This window comes from Nyctereutes procyonoides, unplaced genomic scaffold (genome assembly GCF_905146905.1).
Source record: "Nyctereutes procyonoides isolate TBG_1078 unplaced genomic scaffold, NYPRO_anot_genome, whole genome shotgun sequence".
Classification (NCBI taxonomy): Eukaryota; Metazoa; Chordata; class Mammalia; order Carnivora; family Canidae; genus Nyctereutes; species Nyctereutes procyonoides.
This window is the reverse complement of record NW_026575159.1, coordinates 26,762,996-26,782,935: the sequence shown is the minus strand read 5'-3', so window position 1 is coordinate 26,782,935 and position 19,940 is coordinate 26,762,996. Positions and strand designations below refer to the sequence as shown.

Here is a 19,940-nt window from a genome sequence, read left to right as displayed (position 1 = left end):
AAAGACACAGCAAAGATCTGAATCTATTCAGTCTGACTCCTGCCTTTGCTTGTAGCTATGGTGATAAATATATTATTGCTTATCCCCTATAAAACAGAGAGTCAAACCCTATCCTGTAATCAACTCCCCAGGAGACGGACAATGCCGCTCTTGGAGGACATATCTGGATGGCCAGCTGGCCTTCCTCTTGTGTTACCCAATCTGACAATGTGGTTGTATTTTAAACTGCTTTAGCCCTGAAATATCTTTCAAGGTTCCACATCCTCTTACATACCTTACACTCTGCTAACTAGATAAAAGCAAAAGCATAAAGATGATAATGAACCTTGTCAATACAACAGTAGTGTCACACCTCTAAGGGCTATGCCCACATACGCCAGCCCCTCCCAGAGGTCTATGCCTGTGAAGAGCAGCATGTTGGGACCTCAGGGAAAGCCTTCCAGCTCTTTCTGCCTATGCTGCTAGCACCTTTCCCTGCTTGGTTTGCTGTCTCCTCTAGGTCTTTCCACATTGTGTCAAGCAGCTAGTCTTCCTTCATTGATCCTCCTGAAATATTCTGTGTGTAAGTCAATTACAGGTGTTCTTATCCTAAATTAAGTTTTTTTTTCTGTATCAAGAAATCAAATATTAATTACCTACTATATGCTAGGCCCTGTGGATAAAAAGGCATGGTACCTTTTACCAATAACTTAAAATGTAAGGGAAATAATTCTATAAATAAAGGGAGTGACCACACTCTTCTAAGAAAAGTATCTTAAGTAGGGTGTATATACATGGATCCAACAGAGAACAACCACCTGAAACAGATAGGTCATTATGGAAGGATTCAAAGTGAGGATGATAGCAGTGTTTCTTCCTAGGCCCTGATCTGCTTGATGGCAAAGACTGAGCTCCAAGAACACTAGTTAATGTCCAAGGAGATAAAACTAAGATGGCAGGTTCTTGTAGGGGATCCACTAGAGGGCTATTCCAATGGTTCTCAAGTCGTCTCCCTGCCTCAGCCTTATTTCACCTGAGGGACATGACACCTCTATCACGGTAGCTCAGACACAACCGTCATAGCTCACTCCCTGCAACGGGCAAGCCTCATTACAGAAACAAAATGTGTTCTCCATGCCCTAGAGACAACACTGTCATTCCATAGGGCTCCATGCTCTTAAACAAAACACTTTTCTGGTTGTTCTGTTTAAAGCACAGAGAAGAAAAAACAACCTCTAAATACATAAATTTAAAATCTGAAATCATTTCTTAAAGTTTCACGTTTCCAAAATAGGTCAACTTTTCAAGCAATTTAGGAAAGAGATCAACTTGTGACAGTCCTGATAGACATTTCAAGTAAATTGCATGTGGCTCTTATTCTTGCTTCTAGTAAAATGGATGTAAAAAATTATAGAACCTTCATCTTTTTATCTAAAATAAAAAGGTGTCCCTAGGCTTTTCAATTCACATTTAAAATGCATTTTCATAAATAACCTTTTCACAATCTGTACTCTGTTTTAATTAAATTTCTCACTATGGAAAACAAGATAATTGAAACAATTTAGAGATTAGTTAACTGTCAAAAAATTATGCCAGTAGTCACTGCATTGGGAAAATTTGCCATCGGTACGACCCCTTTCTGTAATTAAAGTCCCCAAACTCACTATATAATCAAAACCAGGTGAGCTTACAAAAGAAAGAGGATCATGACTTCACTGAGTCTTCCAAACAAAATCTACATTATAGAATTACATGTACATTTACAAAATATATTTGGATTTCCCTAAAGGCCTTCATGGATGTTTCCAGTCACTGAAAATTTGGAAGAGTTGGTTCTTCTGCCAAAGGAGTCAACGGCAGTCCCTGTAGGGCCATGTTTCGGAGGACACTGAAAACAGGAGGAGCAGTGTTGTTCTTAAAGCACATTTCATCTTCCACAGAGAGAAGGAGCCATGATGCCGGAGAAGAGACAGGAGAGGCCTGTCTGCTTGTGAAACCCAAGGTTTAGATTTCCGCTCCCATTCAAAACTGGCTGTGACTTTTTGTTTTTTCTAAAGATTTTATTTATTCATTCATGAGAGATGCAGAGAGAGAAGCAGAGACACAGGCAGAAGGAGAAGCAGGCTCCCTGCAGGGAGCCCGATGCGGGACTCCATCCCAGGACCCCGGGATCACGCCCTGAGCCAAAGCAGGTGCTCAACCACTGAGCCACCCGGGCATCCCCTGGCTGTGACTTTTTTTTTTTTCTGGCTGTGACTTTTTAAAACACAGATTAAGTTAACAAATGGCAGATGTCCTAGGAGAGGAAACAGCCCTTGGGGGCTGTAGTGGGAGTGTCTTGAGACGCTCCATCTCCACACCTGACACCGTGCACCCGGGGCAGAGCAGGGCTCCAGGAGAGCCCCTCATCCATCTGGCCGTCCCTCACCTCTGGCAAGTGGGCAGCACTGCACGTGGGTGAGGCAGGATGATCCCACTTTCCCCTCACTACACATCTCAGCTGGATCCTCAGGGCATACCAAGTACCTGCAGAGCTTCCACATTCTGACGAAGTTGTATCACTTCTAGAATGCCCTACCATATTTATATTTAAAGGGGATCAACTCATCCGCTTGGCCTCAAAAGCTTACAGTGATTACACACAAAGTTATCAGGGGACCTCCCCGAGTGGCAAGTACTCCCTATGAAGAAAGAGATGCACAGCACGGTCATAATTAAATGAGTTAGAAAATAGTATGATTAAAATTTCCAAGAAAACTCAAGTTTATATATCTTGAATGGTGAGTATGCATTTGAAAAGAAACCTCATTTTTTTTTATAAAAGATTTTATTTATTTATTTATGAGAGACAGAGAGAGGCAGAGACATAGGCAGAGGGAGAAGCAGGCTCCATGCAGGGAGCCCGAAGCGGGACTCGATCCCTGGTCTCCAGGATCACACCCCGGGCTGAAGGCGGCGTTAAACCGCTGGGCCACCAGGGCTGCCCAAGAAATCTCATTTTTAAAACATTTTTCAAAACTTCTGTTCTAGAATTCAAGAGACTCAGAGCCACACGCTAACTTTCACTTTCACTTCTAGTTTGTTTCTCTCATTAAAATTTAGTTTGCTTTGTTTATTCCGTAAGTTTCTTTTCAGTATCAAGATTTCTATCTGATGAAATGTAGTTCCTTATTAGAAAAAACCTCTCTAGGGTGACAGTGAGAACCAAGACAGCTTCAGAAAACAATCAATTAGAGAATTCTCAAGTTGGAAGAGAAGTTAGGACCCGGCCTAACCTGCTCCTTCACTAGGTGAAGTACCATCAGCACCTCACAGCAACCAAAGTCCAAAAGGGTTAAATAATTTGCATAAGAAAGAAAGGTGATATTGACAAGAAGGGGGATAAAAAACCAGGCATTTCACCTCTCAGAATAACATTTCTTTATTAAATTGTATTGTCTTTCACATTTATTAGTTCACTAAATGAGCCATGTTATGTTGCTAAAATTGGTGCCAGAGACTCAATTTCACTTCAGTAAGTATATTCAACATGCACGAGACACATGGAATGACACAATTAGCTGGTAAGAAAGGCTACCCTCCACATGTTTATTTTTTATTTATTTATTTGAATTTATTTTTTATTGGTGTTCAATTTGCCAACATATAGAATAACACCCAGTGCTCATCCCATCAAGTGCCCCGCTCAGTGCCCGTCACCCAGTCACCCCCACCCCCTGCCCTCCTCCCCTTCCACCACCCCTGGTTCATTTCCCAGAGTTAGGAGTCTCTCATGTTCTGTTTCCCTTTCTGATATTTTCCACTCATTTTTTCTCCTTTCCCCTTTATTCCCTTTCACTATTTTTTATATTCCCCAAATGAATGAGACCATATAATGTTTGTCCTTCTCCGATTGACTTATTTCACTCAGCATGATACCCTCCAGTTCCATCCACATCGAAAGCACATGTTTATTTATTGTCTCTAAAAGGTCAGGCCCTGTGATAGGCTCTGGGCAAAAACAGAGGAGAGGAGGTGAGGGGAGAGGGGAAGGGAGAGGATGGGGAGGGGAGGGGAGGGGAGGCTAGAAAGAGAGGAGCAGAAGAGCTGGCATGGACAAAACAAGAAAGGTGCTCCAAGAGAGCGGATAGCACATTTTAGGTGACAGGGCATTCAGGTCCCTGCTGTGTTGAAGGAACCACGACAGGTCAACAGGATGTGAAATGATCACTGGGGGACAGCAGAGGGTTAGGAGGCTGAACAGTCAGACAGGACTTCAGGCCTTCAGATGTCACTCAGAAGAATCTCAAGCTTTCCTTCTAGAATTCTAAACTAGTTCTTTTGTTCTGGAGCTGGAATTGAAACACTAGAAAGTGCTCTAGAAGTAGTGTGAAGGGAAGGACGCAGAGCCAGGACAGGGCTGTGAGCAAGGGCGTGAGTCAGTAGGCCACGGCAATCACCCACACGTCTATCTGCACATCCATCCATCCGTCCATCCGTCTGTCCATCTCAACAACCAGTATTTACTGAAACACTGTTGTAGTCGGGTGGTAGGAACAGTCGAGCCAACCAGATGGAAAACGGGTGACAGCTGAGACGTGGGGACAAACATCACAGACAGGTGCAGCCGGGGGGAAGGGCGGGGAGGACACGGTCACGCCCACGGGCTGGACGCAGCAAGGGAGACCCGGGTGGCTCCGAGGACGAGGACGACAAGCGCCTTCCCCCAGGCTGGGCTGCGTGAGGAGCTGGAGGCCAAACAGCCTCGCAGACGTGCCAGGGCTTGGTGGGCTGGTGATCACAGGCCACGGTCCCCACCTCTGCGAGTGGCTTGGACGGTGCCTGGGGCGCCAGGGACAGAAGGACACGGAAGCGGGTACTGGAGGGCACGCGGCGGAGAGGCCGGAGTTAGGGAGTTAGGCCTAGTCGTTGTGAACAAAATCATGGGAACGGACAACGTTTTTCAGAGACAGTAAAAGATAGTGCTTGCAGACCATGCATCTATTTTGGTTGGTTTTTTTGTGCATGTGGAGCCTAAAGGGATTTATCAAAAATGGTTTCATTTTAGAAATTCATATGTAAATTGGGCTCTGCCAGGAAGCATCAAACATGTCTTTCTGTGTAATTACACCAACATTTTGAATTGTTAAAGTGCTCTCATTGAATGTATTCTGGGTTATGCTAATTACTTTGTCAGTTATTTAATTATTTGGACACAAGTAATGAATCAATGTCATTTTGGGGAAGAGGTACTTCTTGTTCTCAAAAAAGAGATGAGAAGTTACAGTAATTATGTCTAATTTTACGAAGTTAAAAGTGGAGCAGAAGGTCCCAATTTATACGCAAATGGTTGAAAACATATCCATTATCTGTTTTCTTCTTTCCTGGAAAAAAAGCTAATCATGTTGAATTGTCTTGTTTCCTTAGAGTTATTCTTACAAGACAAGCGTTCAGTGACGGGAGGATCTGTTCTCCCCGACGGCAAGCCTGTTGCACGCACACGGCTACTGTGTGTCACCTGTCCTCTCCTAACACTCATCTCACGGACCAACAGATTTATTTGCTAACAGATGTTCTTCTCAAGGACACATGCTCAGGGAGTATTTTGTGACAGTGACTGTGATGAAGAACAGTTGGCTCAGATGACATTATAAATGATCAAATATCTTCACAAACACACCTTGAGAAAAATCAGTCAAATTTCAATAGGCACATTTTGACAAGGAAATACCTTCAAATTATCAGGCTTTCTCACTGGGGCTAATCAAGCATATTCTTATAACGGGCACACTGTAACTGCTTACCAACAATTGTAACACAAACCACTCATTGAGTTTTTGAGCCTAACGCTATGCTGGAATACCTTCAAGTTAGTGCACATGCTCTGAAGCATATGGAGTATTTTAAGGCTTAAAACGTGTATGTTCACAGCTGTGGCAGGATCTGAAGGAATAGGATGTTACTCTCTTTTTTGTTTAAATAAGCAACTGATACAATTTTTGTCTTTTATTCTGGAAATAATGTCTTCAGATAATAAATGTTAAATGGCAGTTAAAATGAAAGGTAAATTGAATTGGTTAGATACAACCAAACAAGTTCATAGAAATAAAGCATTTATCACTATGAATGTATTTCACGGAGGATCTTTAAAAATTACATTTCTGAGTTCCAAAGGAATGACAAGTCTTTTTTAGAGTTACAGATGCTCTGAAACTCTTAAAGAAATAGTTTTTCTTTTTGCTAATAAATATAAAAATTGCCATTTATTACTTTTAAAAATCCAAACCCCATTCTTTTCTTCCTAATTATTCTCAATTTCCATTTATCTAGCTTAAAACAAGTGGATGATTACAGGACAAGGGACCACAGGGGTCATCTAATGCAATTTCTGGTCACCCCTCTCACGCTCCTGAGGAGGGCAACATGTGGTACCCACTGCATTTTTCTCCAAACATGAGATGAGCCTATAATCTCAGCCACTAGAGCACAGTTTTTAATAAAGCCCTGACTGCTCAAGATAGAATACAGGCCTTGAATTCTGAATCCCACATCTGCTGCTTCTTCATCAGCCACGTGACTTTAGGCAAGACACTTAACTGTCCCAGCCTTCAATTCTCATTTGTATGATAGGATCATAACATCTCACTGAGTGGCTACGAGAAGAACACGAGAGAACATATATCAAACTGCCTCATGGAGAGTAGTTTCTCATTAAATAGTACATCATTCTGGAAAGTTCGTTCTTATACTGAGATGAGATTTACATTGCTCTACTACTTTCAGGAGCTACACGGAACTAGTCTGATCTCTTTATAACCTGTAACTGCCCTTTGAACATGAGAAGACAAGGATAACTAAGGCAAGATGTTTTTTTCAAATGCCAACTATCATACTGCTTGCTTCCCACCGGATGGTTACAGTAATGACTTGGGACGTTTTCATTAGGAAAACTTACCAGGTCTCTAATCCAGTGAAGATTTACTAAATGCATATAATGTGCCAGAAATGATGCTACTGGCTAGAGATACAGTGTTTTTCCCTAGAAGTTTATAATCTTGTGAGAAACAGATGTATATTAATGATTGCACTATACAGTTATATGCTCATAATTAACTTATACATAAACTGCTAAATGAGTAAAAATGAAAACCACACGGGAGACATCTGGGGTGGGTTCTCCACACATGGCAGTTTTTCCAAACTCAGTATTGAGAACATTCATTCATTCATTCATTCATTCACCAAACACTTATTAAAAACCTTCTATGTGCCAGATGTTATAGTAGGTGCCAGGAATATAGAGGTAGATGGCAAGCAAGCGATTGATATCCTCAAGGAGTTTAGAAACTGCTATATGATCATTCTGGTTCAATGGGATAATTATTTTAAAGATCAACTTCCACTTTCTCACTTGCCACATGAATAGATAACTATTTTGTAGGGGTTACAAGATCCCAGGCTTTCTAAGTTGGAAATCTTTCAGTACACCCACCTAATCTAATGTCCTACAAGACAACACATTTTTAAAAGTTTCTTTTAAGTTTGGGTTTTCCCCTTCCCGTGCTCCAAAGCTAAGCAGATTGTGTGAATAATCTTCAGGATTTCAAACAGTTAGGGACTAATGGCCAATGTCTGGAAATATGCCAGGCACTGCAAAGTTATATTTAGAAGGGCTGGAAGTAAAAAATTAAATTGAAATTGGGTCAGGAAATGAAGGTGAGGTCAAAAGAGCACACCTGCGAGGCAGAGCTACTGAGGCAAGTTGGGGGGTACTGTGTCTCCTCCTCACACTAGTTCCCAACACTGTTTGCTATATATAGTGTTCAGCTACATGAAGCGTTCACTATAACACTGTAGAGGGCTTGCAAAATGCTAGGTAAAGTGGGGAAAAACCTTGTTCTTGGCTATTAGTTTTAAACAATCTTTCTAGGTGTAACAGATACAAATCAAGAGGGAAAGGTATAGCACATAATCCAAACGCTTTGTGACAAGAATTCAACTTGGGGAAGAGTGACCACTGAACAGTGCAGGAGTAGGAGCAGTCAATCCCATGCAGTTGAAAATCTGCATATAACATTTGACTACCCAAAAGCCTAACTACTAATAAACGGCCTCTTGCTGACCAGAAGTCTTACCAATAACATAGTTGATTAACACGTTTTATATGTTATATGTATTATATATTATCCTCTTATAATAAGATAACCCAGAGAAAAGAAAATCTTGGGCAGCCCGGGTGGCTCAGCGGTTTAGCACCTGCCTTTGGCCCAGGGTGTGATCCTGGGGACCCAGGATTGAGTCCCACGTCGAGCTTCCTGCATGGAGCCTGCTTCTCCCTCTGCCTGTGTCTCTGCCTCTCTCTCTCTCTCTCTCTCTCTCTCTCTCTCTCTCTCTCTCCTCTCTGTGTTTCTCACGAATAAAAAAAATAAAATCTTAAAAAAAAATCTTAAGACAATCCTAAGGAAGACAAAATACATGTATAGTACTGTACTATTATCAGAAAAATCCATACAGGTGGAGCCATGCAGTTTGAACTCGTGTAGTTTAAGAGTCAACCATATTCCTTTTGTGTCCTACTCTACCACCTAGAGCACACTCAGAAAGCAGTCATGTGTGCAGGAGTTGTTATATGAATGTACAAAATCCAAATAATACCCCATATAAATCACATTATTAATTCCTTATTTTTCTCTTTAACTCATTATTACCTAATTTTACCAAACAATTACCCCCCTAACTCAATTCACCCCACCCCCCCACACATTTCCCCCACATTCAAAAACACATACCTCCATCCTTCTTTCACACACCACTCAACTATCCCAAAAATAACCTTCCATCTATATTCTCCTCTCCTTATATTTTCAACTACATTTCCTCTTACCATCTTTATCTTCTCCAAATACTTCTTCATCCCTTTCCCCTATTCACCCTACCTCTATTACCCCAATCCCCCAAACTTCCCACCACATACTTATTTCAACCACATCATCCCTTATCACCTTATATCCCATTTCCCTCACATCCTTCTTTTTCCCCCTTTTTACCCACCCCCATATTTCAATTCAACCCCCTTCGTATTAAACCATTACTTACCCCATCATTTTTTCCTTACTCTTAAACCCCCTTAATTCCAGTTCGTCCACCTATACCGTTTGTACCATATCATTAGTTATCCCTTTCTATATGTGTACCCAAACATTTACATGCTAACCAATCTCATTCCAGTACACCACCCATCATCTCATAAAAGCCCTACTGCTACAGCTTGCATGGCTGCTGCCCATTTTCCATGGTAGACGGTGGAAGGGCAAGTAAATTAACTCAACAGAATTCTTTCCAAATCAATTGCTTTAATGCCTTTCCCATCATTTATCACTAAAAAGCAGAGCTACAAATAGATTAAAACAACAACAACAACAACATCTTAAATTTCTCCCCTCTTTCCTCCCCTGGACTTGAACCTTCCAGGAAATGTTTATTTGTATTCACCTAATTTCATCCTAGACTCACTAGTGTACACCTAGCGAGAGAGGACACGTGTGTATTTTTCACACAGTGGGAATTCAATCCATCTTGTTGAATGGAAAGGTGAATTAATGTATGGAGAGAAGGTAACTGCAACTGCTCTTTCTGAAATGTGACAGTGAAGCCAGACAAGCACTTCATGTGACTTGTTACCATACTGATGGTGTAGTAGGGCCGAGGATCCGGCTTTTCCACACACTCTGCTTGACAGTTACGGCAATGCCATCTAGCCAGACCTACATTAATCCAAACCTAAGAGAACTCAAAGTAAGCCCAGCTGGAAAACAGCAGGCATGGGGCCTATCTGGAAGAAACTGAACAGCTCTTTCTTCCCTTTGCAGCCTCTGCTATCCTCAAGAGACTCTGCATTTGTGGAAGAGCATGAGGCATGATTATTATTGTCAGCTTGGTCAAAATATTAGAACATAGGAACATGTCAGACCGTATGAAAAACAAGGAGAGGGGATAGAGGCCACATCTTTCCTCAGCTGAATAGAAAAATGTGAAAGTATTACGGGATTTAGTTATTTACTTGGTTCCCGGGATCCATTCTCTGCCATTCATTGAGAGAGGGAAGCTAACCATCCTTGCCCCTCCAGGAGTCCCAGTGTAGGTGGGAGAGAGACATGGGACTCAGTGCTCAATATGGCACTGCTCAATAGCAGTGCTCAATATGGCAGCTCTACCTCCTCTGAGTTTCCCTAGGGATAGCTGACCCAGGTGGACAAGGACAAACAGGAAGTGTATGAGGTGAGACTCTGGGCAGAGAGAGCAGCAAAAACAAAGGTCTGGAAGCCCGAGAGGACACAGCATACTCAGGGAATTACACAAGGTCCAGTACAAAAACTTTGATCTTTCCAGTGGCTGCTGCTGAAGACAACGTTCTCTGCAGCCCAGAGAATGAAGGCAGCCTTCCAGACACCACGCAGAGAGGCACCAAGCACTCAGCAAGAGATCTCCCCAACATGAAACATGAAAACCCATCAGAACTTGCACTTCAGCCCATCACTGCTTCCCTCTGACAACAGTTCATGTACGGTTTCTTTAAGACTTTCTATCACTAATATGAAACATCTACCCAGCACTTATTTTCTTTATTTATGTTAAATTCAAAAGTCACAGGAAGAATCCCAGGGGGCTTGTATGCTTGTTCAAGAACTCCTCTGCCCTTTCCCTCCACCCAGTTTCCACGGATATATTTTCTTTCTCTTACGTTCAGTTAAGTCTATGAACTGTATCAAAGACTTATTGAATGGTAAATGGAAACTGACTGATTTGCATTAACATAAAAAACTGGGAACTTTTTTCTTCACTGAAAAAAATTCAACTAAGAATCCACATTCAGCAGCAGCACTTAAGAGGAAAACACTTCAGGGTAAAAACAACTTGGTATCTGTAGGTGATTCTTTTTTAAATGACTGAATTACTCAGAGGCAACCTGGAGTGGAACATGAACGAATGCTACATTAAAACCTGTTAGAGCTTGATAATATGTCTCCTTGATCCTGGGCTCGAACCTCCCACCACCCAAATGCATCTTCCCTATCTTAGATGTAAGCTACTTGATGAAAGAGGCTATTTCTTTCTCATTTTTTATACTTCTCATATCACACCTTATTTAGCACTCAATAAATGTTTCCTGAACTAAGGTGGAATATTTGAGAATAACAGCAAGTAAGGGCAGGTACTTGGTTACAACGTCCAATGCTATGTATGTATGGACTGGCTCGATCAGATCAGCACAGCTGCTGTGTGACCTGACTTGACTTACATAATCTCCATAGGTCTCTTGTGTTGGGGGTGGTGGTGGAGGTCTGTAGCCAGTTGGGGGAACTCCTCTTGCTCTGGGAGTGAGAAGTCCTCTTCCCCGACTCACTGGCCCTCGGGTGGAAAGGACTCCCCTGGAAGCTGGCGTCCCTCGTGGTACACCAACTCCAACTGGCCGGGTGGTGACTCCTCCCCTTCCCCTGCAAGCAAGAAGGTCAAGTTAGCAATATTCATCATATTCTCTACCATTCCATGGTTCACATGAATTTATATTTCAGAAAAATCAACGTTCCATATTTCTGTAAAGAGAAATAAGGAAATCATATGCAAAGTGAAAACTAAAGCAAGTGAGAAACAACTACATAGCAAAAAGAAGTTAAGTCATTTCGGTGGCTTATCCAGCAGCAATAAATAAAATAACAACAAAGAAACCCCAAGACTCAATTTCTGGCTAAGACAGAGTAGGAAGCTATGACATGTGGGAAGGCTACACCTACTGAGGATCTCTCTGTGATGCCAGGTCAGGCTCACAACCAACCTTCATGCCAGCACTATGAAGTGGGCTGTATCTGCTTGTCTGTGGACAAGGAAACTGAGGCTACAGAGATCTTCAAACCGAGGACACACGACTAGCAAAGCTAGGGACCAAAGCATACATCAGAGTTCCATGAAAGAGAAAATTAAATGTACCTTCACAAATAATGTACTGAACATTTAGTAATTTAAAATACCATTCTTAAGTTAAATAAACACAGATACTTTCTGAAGTAGAATTCAGCATATTTATGTATTTCTAACATAAAATATAAGATATCAAGTCAGAGAGGAAGGAAGAAAGGCTGTATCAAGAAGAGCTCAACATAAGCAAAAACTTGAGAAAATGTGCAAGGCTTTTGAAGAAATGAAGATGGAAAAATGCAGCTACACCACAGAATAAAGATTTGGCGTGATCCACCTGCCACAACATCCCCCAAATAAGGAGAACTGTCACAGATAATGTGGATGCCTACATGTCTTCTTCAGTTTGATTGGGATAACAAATACCTAGCTAAAAACAGAGAAAATTATCAAAACCAAAAGCTGTTTCTTTGAATGGATCAATATAATTGATAAACATCTCAATATGCTAAACAAGAAAAATAAACAATATCAGAAATGAAATTGGGGTCCTCACTACTGACTAAAAGGGCATTAAAGGATATAAAGGAAGATTACAAACTCAAGGCCTATAAATTTGTTAACTTAGATGAATTTCACTAATTCCTTGAAATATACAAATGACCAAACCCAAACCCCACAAATGTGGAATTAAGCAACTGGAATAAAGTTCTCTCTATTAAAGAACTTCAGTGAAAAAGTAATTACTAACCTTTCAAAACAAAAAAGCACCAGGGTCCCTAGGTAGCTCAGTCAGTTATGAACCCGACTCTTGATTTCAGCTCAGGTCATGATATTGGGGTTGTAAGATCAAGCCCCACATCAGGCTCCATACTGGCCATGGAGCCTGCTTAAGGTTCTGCCTCCCACTCTGCCCCCCTCCACCCCTCTATTAAAAAAAAAAAAAAAGAAAGAAAGGAAAAAAGAAAAGAAAAGCACCAAGCCCAGATGGTTTCACTGGTCAATTCTTTTATATATTAGTCTAGGGAAGATGCCAAGGGACTGGCCTAGCTGATATCTGACCTCCCCAGGAAGGGACATGTCATCCAAAGGGGAAAAAGGATGAGGCCTCCTAATAACTAAAGACATTATGAAATGAAACAAAACAAAACAAAACAAAATCCACATCTTTCCAAGAACAAAGGTGTACGATTCCTCAATAATAGTAGCAAATTAAATCCAACAATATATTTAAAAGGTATATACCATGACCAAATGGGATTTATTCCAGGTATGTAAGGCTGGTTCAACATTAGCAAACAAATGTGACCTACCACATCAACAGGCTTAGGGGAAAAAAAATCATACAATCATAAAAAGCAGAAAAAAACATCTAACAAAAATGCAACATCATTCATAATAAAAATTCTCAACAATGCAGGAATAGAGGAAAATATCTCCAAGTTGAAACAAAGATTTACAAAAATCTACAACTACTATCATACTGAAAGGTAAGAAACTGGATGCTTCCCCCTTATGACTGGAAATAAGGCAAGGATGGCCATTCTTACTACTCCTATTCAAATTTTACTGGAAGTCCTAATTCAGTAAGAAAAGGGAATAAAACTCATAAGACTGTGGAAGAAAAAATAAAATTTTATTTACAGGTGACATCATTTCCATGTAAAAATTCCCAAAGAATTAATCATAACAAAATAAAACAAAGCAAGCAAACAAATAAAAACTCCTAGATCTTATTGCACAAACCAAGGTCTCAGAATACAGACAATAACTCAACAATATATATCATACAACAGCAATGGACAACTAAAATTTGAAATTAAAAGATAATTTAACAGTATTTGTTTTGGCAAGATATATACTAAAATTGTAATAATACCGAGAAGATTAGCAGAGTCTCTGCTCAAGGACAACATATCAATTTGTGAAGTATTTCATATTTCCCTATGCATGTCGGTGGGGGTGGAGGGGCAAGGGGCCTTTGGGAAATCTCTGTACCTTCCTCTCCATTTTGTTGTGAACCTAAAATTGCTGTAGAAAAAAAATAAGTCTTTAAAAAAATACACAATAAAAAAATTAAAAATACAAAGTAATGATAACATTTATTAAAGCAAGGAAAGAAATGAAATGTTTTGGTACAAATCTAACAAAATCTAACTGTACAACTAACTATTCTATGTAGAAAACCATAAAACTCTGATGAAATAAATCATAGGAGAAATATCCCATGCTTAATGATTATTACAGTCAATATTGTTCAGTTGCCAATTCTTCTCATCTTGACCTACAGACTCAATATAATCCCAATCAAAATCCCAGAGAAATACTTTGTAGACTGACAAACGTATTCTAGAGCGTATATAGAAAGGCAAAAGAGCCAGAACAGACAACTTAATACTGAAGAAGAAAATTCTAGATGACTCACAGCATCTGACTTATTATGAAGCTACAGTAATCAAGGTAATAAGTATTGATGGAAAAAATATACACGCAGAAAAGTAGAACAAAAGAGAGAGCCCTGAAATTGATCCATAGAAATGTAGTCAAGGGACTACTGACAATGAAGCAAAGACAATTCAGTGAAATAGTGCTGGAACAAACAGACTTCTATGTGTGCCACAAAAAGAAAAAAAAAAAAAAGGAAACAGAAAAGAACCTAGACATATCTTTCACAAAAGTTAACTAAAAATGGATTTTAGACTTAATATAAAATATAAAACTTATAGAAGAAATCAAGAAATCGGTGTGACTTTGGTTTGATGATGAGGTTTTTTTTTTTTTTTTTAAGATTGTATTTATTTATTCATGAGAGATACAGAGAGAGAGAGAGAGAGGCAGAGACACAGGCAGAGGGAGAAGCAGGCTCCATGCAGGGAGCCTGACGTGGGAATCGATCCCGGGTCTCCAGGATCAGGCCCTGGGCTGAAGGCGGCGCTAAACCACTGAGCCACCTGGGCTGCTCTGATGATGAGTTTTTAGATACAACATATAAAACGTAATCCATGAGCTAAAACTTGGTAGGCTGGACTTTCTTAAAATTAAAGACTTCTCTGAGAAGGACACTGTTAAAAGATGAAGAGACAGGTTACATAAAAGGAGAAAATACTTGCAAAACATATATCTGATAAAAAAAAAAAACTTGTATCCAAAATATACAAAGAACTTTTAAAACTCAACAATAAGAAAATCCAGTTAAAAAATGGGCAAAGGAACAGACCGCTCACTGGAGAAGCTATACAGAATGGCAAATAACCTAAGGAAAAAATGTTCTATATCATTTGTCATTAGGGAATTGCAAATTAAATTATATTAGAATAACTAAATCAAAAGAAATTGTAAATTATAATCTATTAGAATAACTAAAATCAAAAGAAACTGAATATACCAATTGATGGCAAGGATGTGAAGAACAAGGTGCTCTCATTCGTTGCCAGTGGGCATGCAAAAGAGTACAGTCCCTTAGGAGGACAGATTGGCACTTTCTTACAAAGCCAACCACGATATTATCATCCAACCCAGCAACTGTATTCGTAGGTATTTACTCACATGATTCAAAAACTTACTTGCACACGAAAGTTTGTTGAAACTTTATGCACCGTGCCTAAAACCACCAATATATCGATATCTTTAAGGGATGAATGGGTAAGCAGGCTGGGGTGCATGCATATAATGGAATAATATTTGGCAATGAAGAGAAATGAGCTCATAAACCAGGAAAAGACATGGATGAACCTAAATGTATGTTTCTAAGTGAAAGAAGCCAATCTCAAAAGTCTACACACTGTATGACTCCAATTATAGGACGTACTGGGAAAGAAAAAAACTAGAACTAGTGATGAGTTAAAAAAACAAAAAGAACGCATGGTTGACACAGGTTGAGGGGAGGAGTGAACAGGTAAAGCCATGGGAACATGGGAGGGGAACAAAACTATTCTGCAGGTTGCTGAAATGGTGGATATGTGACACAAAGCATTTGTCAACACCCACAGAACTTGCAGCACAAAGAGTGAACTTTAATGTATGCAAACTAAAAAAAAAATACATATATATATATATATATATATATATATATATAATTTAGGAAATTGAGGGCTTCTAAGATGGAATGCTAAATGTGACAAAACATTTTACCTGTATGAAAAACATATACAACACCTTTATGAAGTTGAGAGGTAAAATAAATTTAGAAAAGAGTGAAGCTTGTAAGGCTAAAGGCAAAAGAATGGCACATAAGTACTGCTCTAGGTGATACGCTTACTTCTCATGAGGAGGGATGCAGGTACACGTAATGATTCTGATACACTCTATACGTACCCTGGAATCAAGCAATTAAATGGATGGTGTTGGAGTGACGGTTACAGATAAGTGAGGGGAAGAGGCTAGAATGAACACTATGGTCATGGATTGGAATCGGAGACATCAGTATGAACTCTTGATCCATTTACTCTGGGTACAGGCGGTCACACACAGAAACATGTGCAGATATGGCTTAGCAGCATATATATGCTTCCTCACTCTGTTAGCTGACAGGGCCTAGAAGCGAGGACATACCAGGAGCAAGGAGCAGAACCCGCATTCGGATCTTGGTCTCTCCCACCCTCCAATGAAAGGAACCAAGGCTCCTCGGAGAAATGGCAGTGTCCAGGACTAGAGCAGGAAGTCTGCAAGATGATGCTAGGGCAACTTATAGAGCAGCAAGTAAGGAAGTGCTCAAAAATAGATAAATAAATGTAAAATAACCAATAAAAAAAATTTTGAGGGTATGTGGAAGGAGCAGGGGAGCCAACTCAAAGAACACCCAGTAACCACCAAAGCTAAAACAACTTGAGTAAAAAGAATAAGCATTACTGAATTTTAACCCACTGTATACAATGTATAAACACCCATAAGTCCACACTAACATAAATAAATGATTGAAATAATAAGTTGGAGAGAAGAGAAAAAATATAAATAAAAATAATTTATGCAGGTATTCGATCCTTCGTGGGGGGAAAAAAGTGAGGAAACCTGACAAATATGACTTGAGCCAGGTTACCAAGGCAACATCAGCTGCACTGAGTCCTGTGGACAATATGGATCCTTGACATAATGTGATGAAAATGACACTTCACCTTTGTGGGGTTTGTTCCCCAAACCTTTAACCCCAGGCTAATCTTGAGAAAAACATTAGACCCATCCCAGATGGGGGACATCTTACAAAAAACCTGACCAGTACTTCTCAAAACTTTAAGGCCATCGAAAAGATGCAAGATCTAAGACTTCCACCCGTAGGTCACTTGTATTATTCCTTTTATAAGAATTGTAAATTAGGTCTGTTTTTGTTCATCCTAGGCCATAAAAATTGGTTTAGTGAACATGCTGGTCAAGAGAAAGGACACTGGAGTCAGACCTGAATTCAGTTATTCACTACACTTGTCTTAACTTCTGCCTTCCAGTTAACACTCAAGCTAATCAAGTCTGAACTTTCCAAACCAGTTCCTCCAGAGTGAAGTGGGTTATACAAACTGTTTCTTAGCGGTACTGTGTAGGAAAAATGACACAGGACACAGAAAGTACCTAACAATTCATGCAAATTTCAATCACTGAATCGCAATGACAGACACTGTAATTTCTAGTCTTACTCCTCTTTTTATCTCTGGGATATATCTAGAAACATCTTCAACATGATTAGAGAAGAGAGTAGTTTCTCCTTACAGTACAACCTATTCCTATGTGACATTTCAGTTAATCTGTGTTTATTCAAACTAAAGCTCTTGCTTCCTCATCTAATACCCCATCCCTGCCATCCAAGGCACTATATGGACCACAGAATATTTACCGTGTTTTCTGAATCTATAAATTTAAGTCTTCCGTCAAATTGAAAGACATAAATTTGTATATTCAAGAAGCTCACAATTCTTTCCCAGTATCATCAACACTGTTTGGTTATGTGCCCTCTGGGTATATGGAATCATACTAAAGTGTCTGTTAGAGAATTTCAGACAAGTATTCTGATATATGTAGCTCTAGATACTTATCTATGAAAGATCCTTTGAAGATTCATTTTTAAGTGTTTGAAATTCCATGAGAATTGTGTGAAACAGCAGTTACTTTAAAGGACACTCTGGTGAGAGGAAGACATGGGGGCAAGTAGCAGACTAACATAAAAATCCGATCATCCTGCCAAGTATCCACTGAGCGCTACGAACGAAGTTCAGGGTAAAATTTAACAGCTAGACTGAAAACATGGGGACAAGTAGAGAAAAAAATGTCTGTTAGATGAGATGATGATAATCAGTGGGAATTCATTATTCTTTTTACTTCAAAAATTGATTCAAATTAATAAAATTAGGTTGCCACACTGCTCAGAATGAGGCTAATGGGAAAGCAGGAAGATCACACGCATGAATATTAAGCTCAATAAGCAGATGAATAGGTGTGACGGTCACAGTTCTTTCTGTTTGCATTCTTCAGCAGTGAGACCCTGGTTCCTGGTTTGAAATTCAGATATGGAAATAATCTAGAAAGGTCTGTGAACAGGCACTTTCATGGGAATAATGCTTTAAATGACTGAATACAAAGTTACTGATTAATCAAGAACCAATTATTTACAGACTGACAGAGGTTTTAGGATGTGATGAAAAAGTACAGGCTTTGAGTTCCAACATTCCCATATTCAGATCTGCTCTGTCACTTGGTTGCTGAGACTCAGTTTTCTACCTGTAAAATGGCCTCAATAATACCCCGCTCTTGCAAGACGGCCGTGAAGGTTACACATGGCAGTATAAAGTGCCTACCCCAACACAGGCACTTTGCAAGCGGTATTATTACGCAGTCCTCCATTTGGAATCTGTCCTGACACCTTCCTTGGGCTGCTTATTGGAGAACGAAAGAAAGAAGAGATGGGGGATCCCTGGGTGGCGCAGCGGTTTGGCGCCTGCCTTTGGCCCAGGGCGCGATCCTGGAGACCCAGGATCGAATCCCACATCGGGCTCCCAGTGCATGGAGCCTGCTTCTCTCCCTCTGCCTGTGTCTCTGTGCCCCTCTCTCTCTCTCTCTCTCTCTCTCTCTCTCTCTGTGACTATCATAAATAAATAAAAATTAAAAAAAAAAAAAAAAAGAAAGAAGAGATGGAAGGTACAGCTCATGTCAGTTCTCATCACTGAGTTAGCAACAGCACCCTTCTGTACACTCCATACATTTGGCAGCAATAATGCAGATTGGGAGAGAAAGAGCATAAACATATACGAATACACCGTTTGGCTTTTGTCTATAAATATTATGAGGAGCAAATAGCATAGGGTGAAACAATGAATTTGGTGGCAGAAGCCCTGAATGCTCGAGCCAGCCTGGCATCATTAACTGAGTGGGACCCACAGCTGATCGCTGGGTGCCAGAGGGAGCCGGTGGCACGGTCTTAGCGTGGTACCACCAGTAGCACAGTGGGAAGCACAGCTTCCAGAGACTGAGGCCCACGCCCTGGTGCACTCACCACCTGAGGGGCAATTATCTCTCCTACAGACTCCCTAACAAAGTCATGGGCAATTTTGCTTCATCTCTGTGGTTTTCTGTGACAGAAGCTTAATCACTCAGATACCTTTCCTTCTTGCCAGGGATTGACAAGTGAATGAGAGGCTCAATGCAGGCAAACGTGAACGCAGCCTCAGTAATAACCCCTCAGAACGTGCAAAAGAAATCATCAGAGCCAATATGGACCAAAGGAAGCCCTTACTCTTAGCACCTTTAGAGATGATCTGAAATGTGGCTCTAGGGCGGCACATCCCCAGTTCTGCGTCCTCATCACCCAGGCCCTATGTCAGGGCAGAGTCGGGAATCGGCAGGTCTGGGGTGGGGACTGCCATCCTATATTTCCAACAACCTCTTGAGTGCTGCTGCCCCTGTTTTGACCCAGAATTTATCAGGCCTGTTATGAAACCCAGTTGCTACTACTTTTCTTCATTCTGTGATCCATCCGGTCTCCAACACAATTAAAAAAAAAAAATTCATGAGCAACTGTTTCATTATCCTACATTGTACAGAGAATAAAATAAATCCAAGGCAATTTGTTTCTTCTCTAAGAAGCTGCCAAC

General features: G+C 40.4%; 1 protein-coding gene and 1 non-coding gene across 6 annotated transcripts in view; one reads left to right on the top strand and one right to left on the bottom strand.

Moving 5' to 3' along the window:
- The window catches only part of KHDRBS3 (KH RNA binding domain containing, signal transduction associated 3), a 181,688-nt gene that overhangs the window by 61,058 nt on the left and 100,690 nt on the right, over nucleotides 1-19,940 (bottom strand). For all 5 annotated transcript variants that reach the window (XM_055314239.1, XM_055314237.1, XM_055314242.1 and 2 more), the window contains exon 6: nucleotides 11,258-11,453. In XM_055314239.1, coding sequence (XP_055170214.1) covers nucleotides 11,258-11,453 — 196 coding nt within the window. The remainder of the gene's footprint in view (nucleotides 1-11,257; nucleotides 11,454-19,940) is intronic.
- Nucleotides 13,711-13,815, top strand: LOC129502688 (U6 spliceosomal RNA). Its single transcript, XR_008663011.1, has one exon. It is a non-coding gene; the product is annotated as a U6 spliceosomal RNA (small nuclear RNA).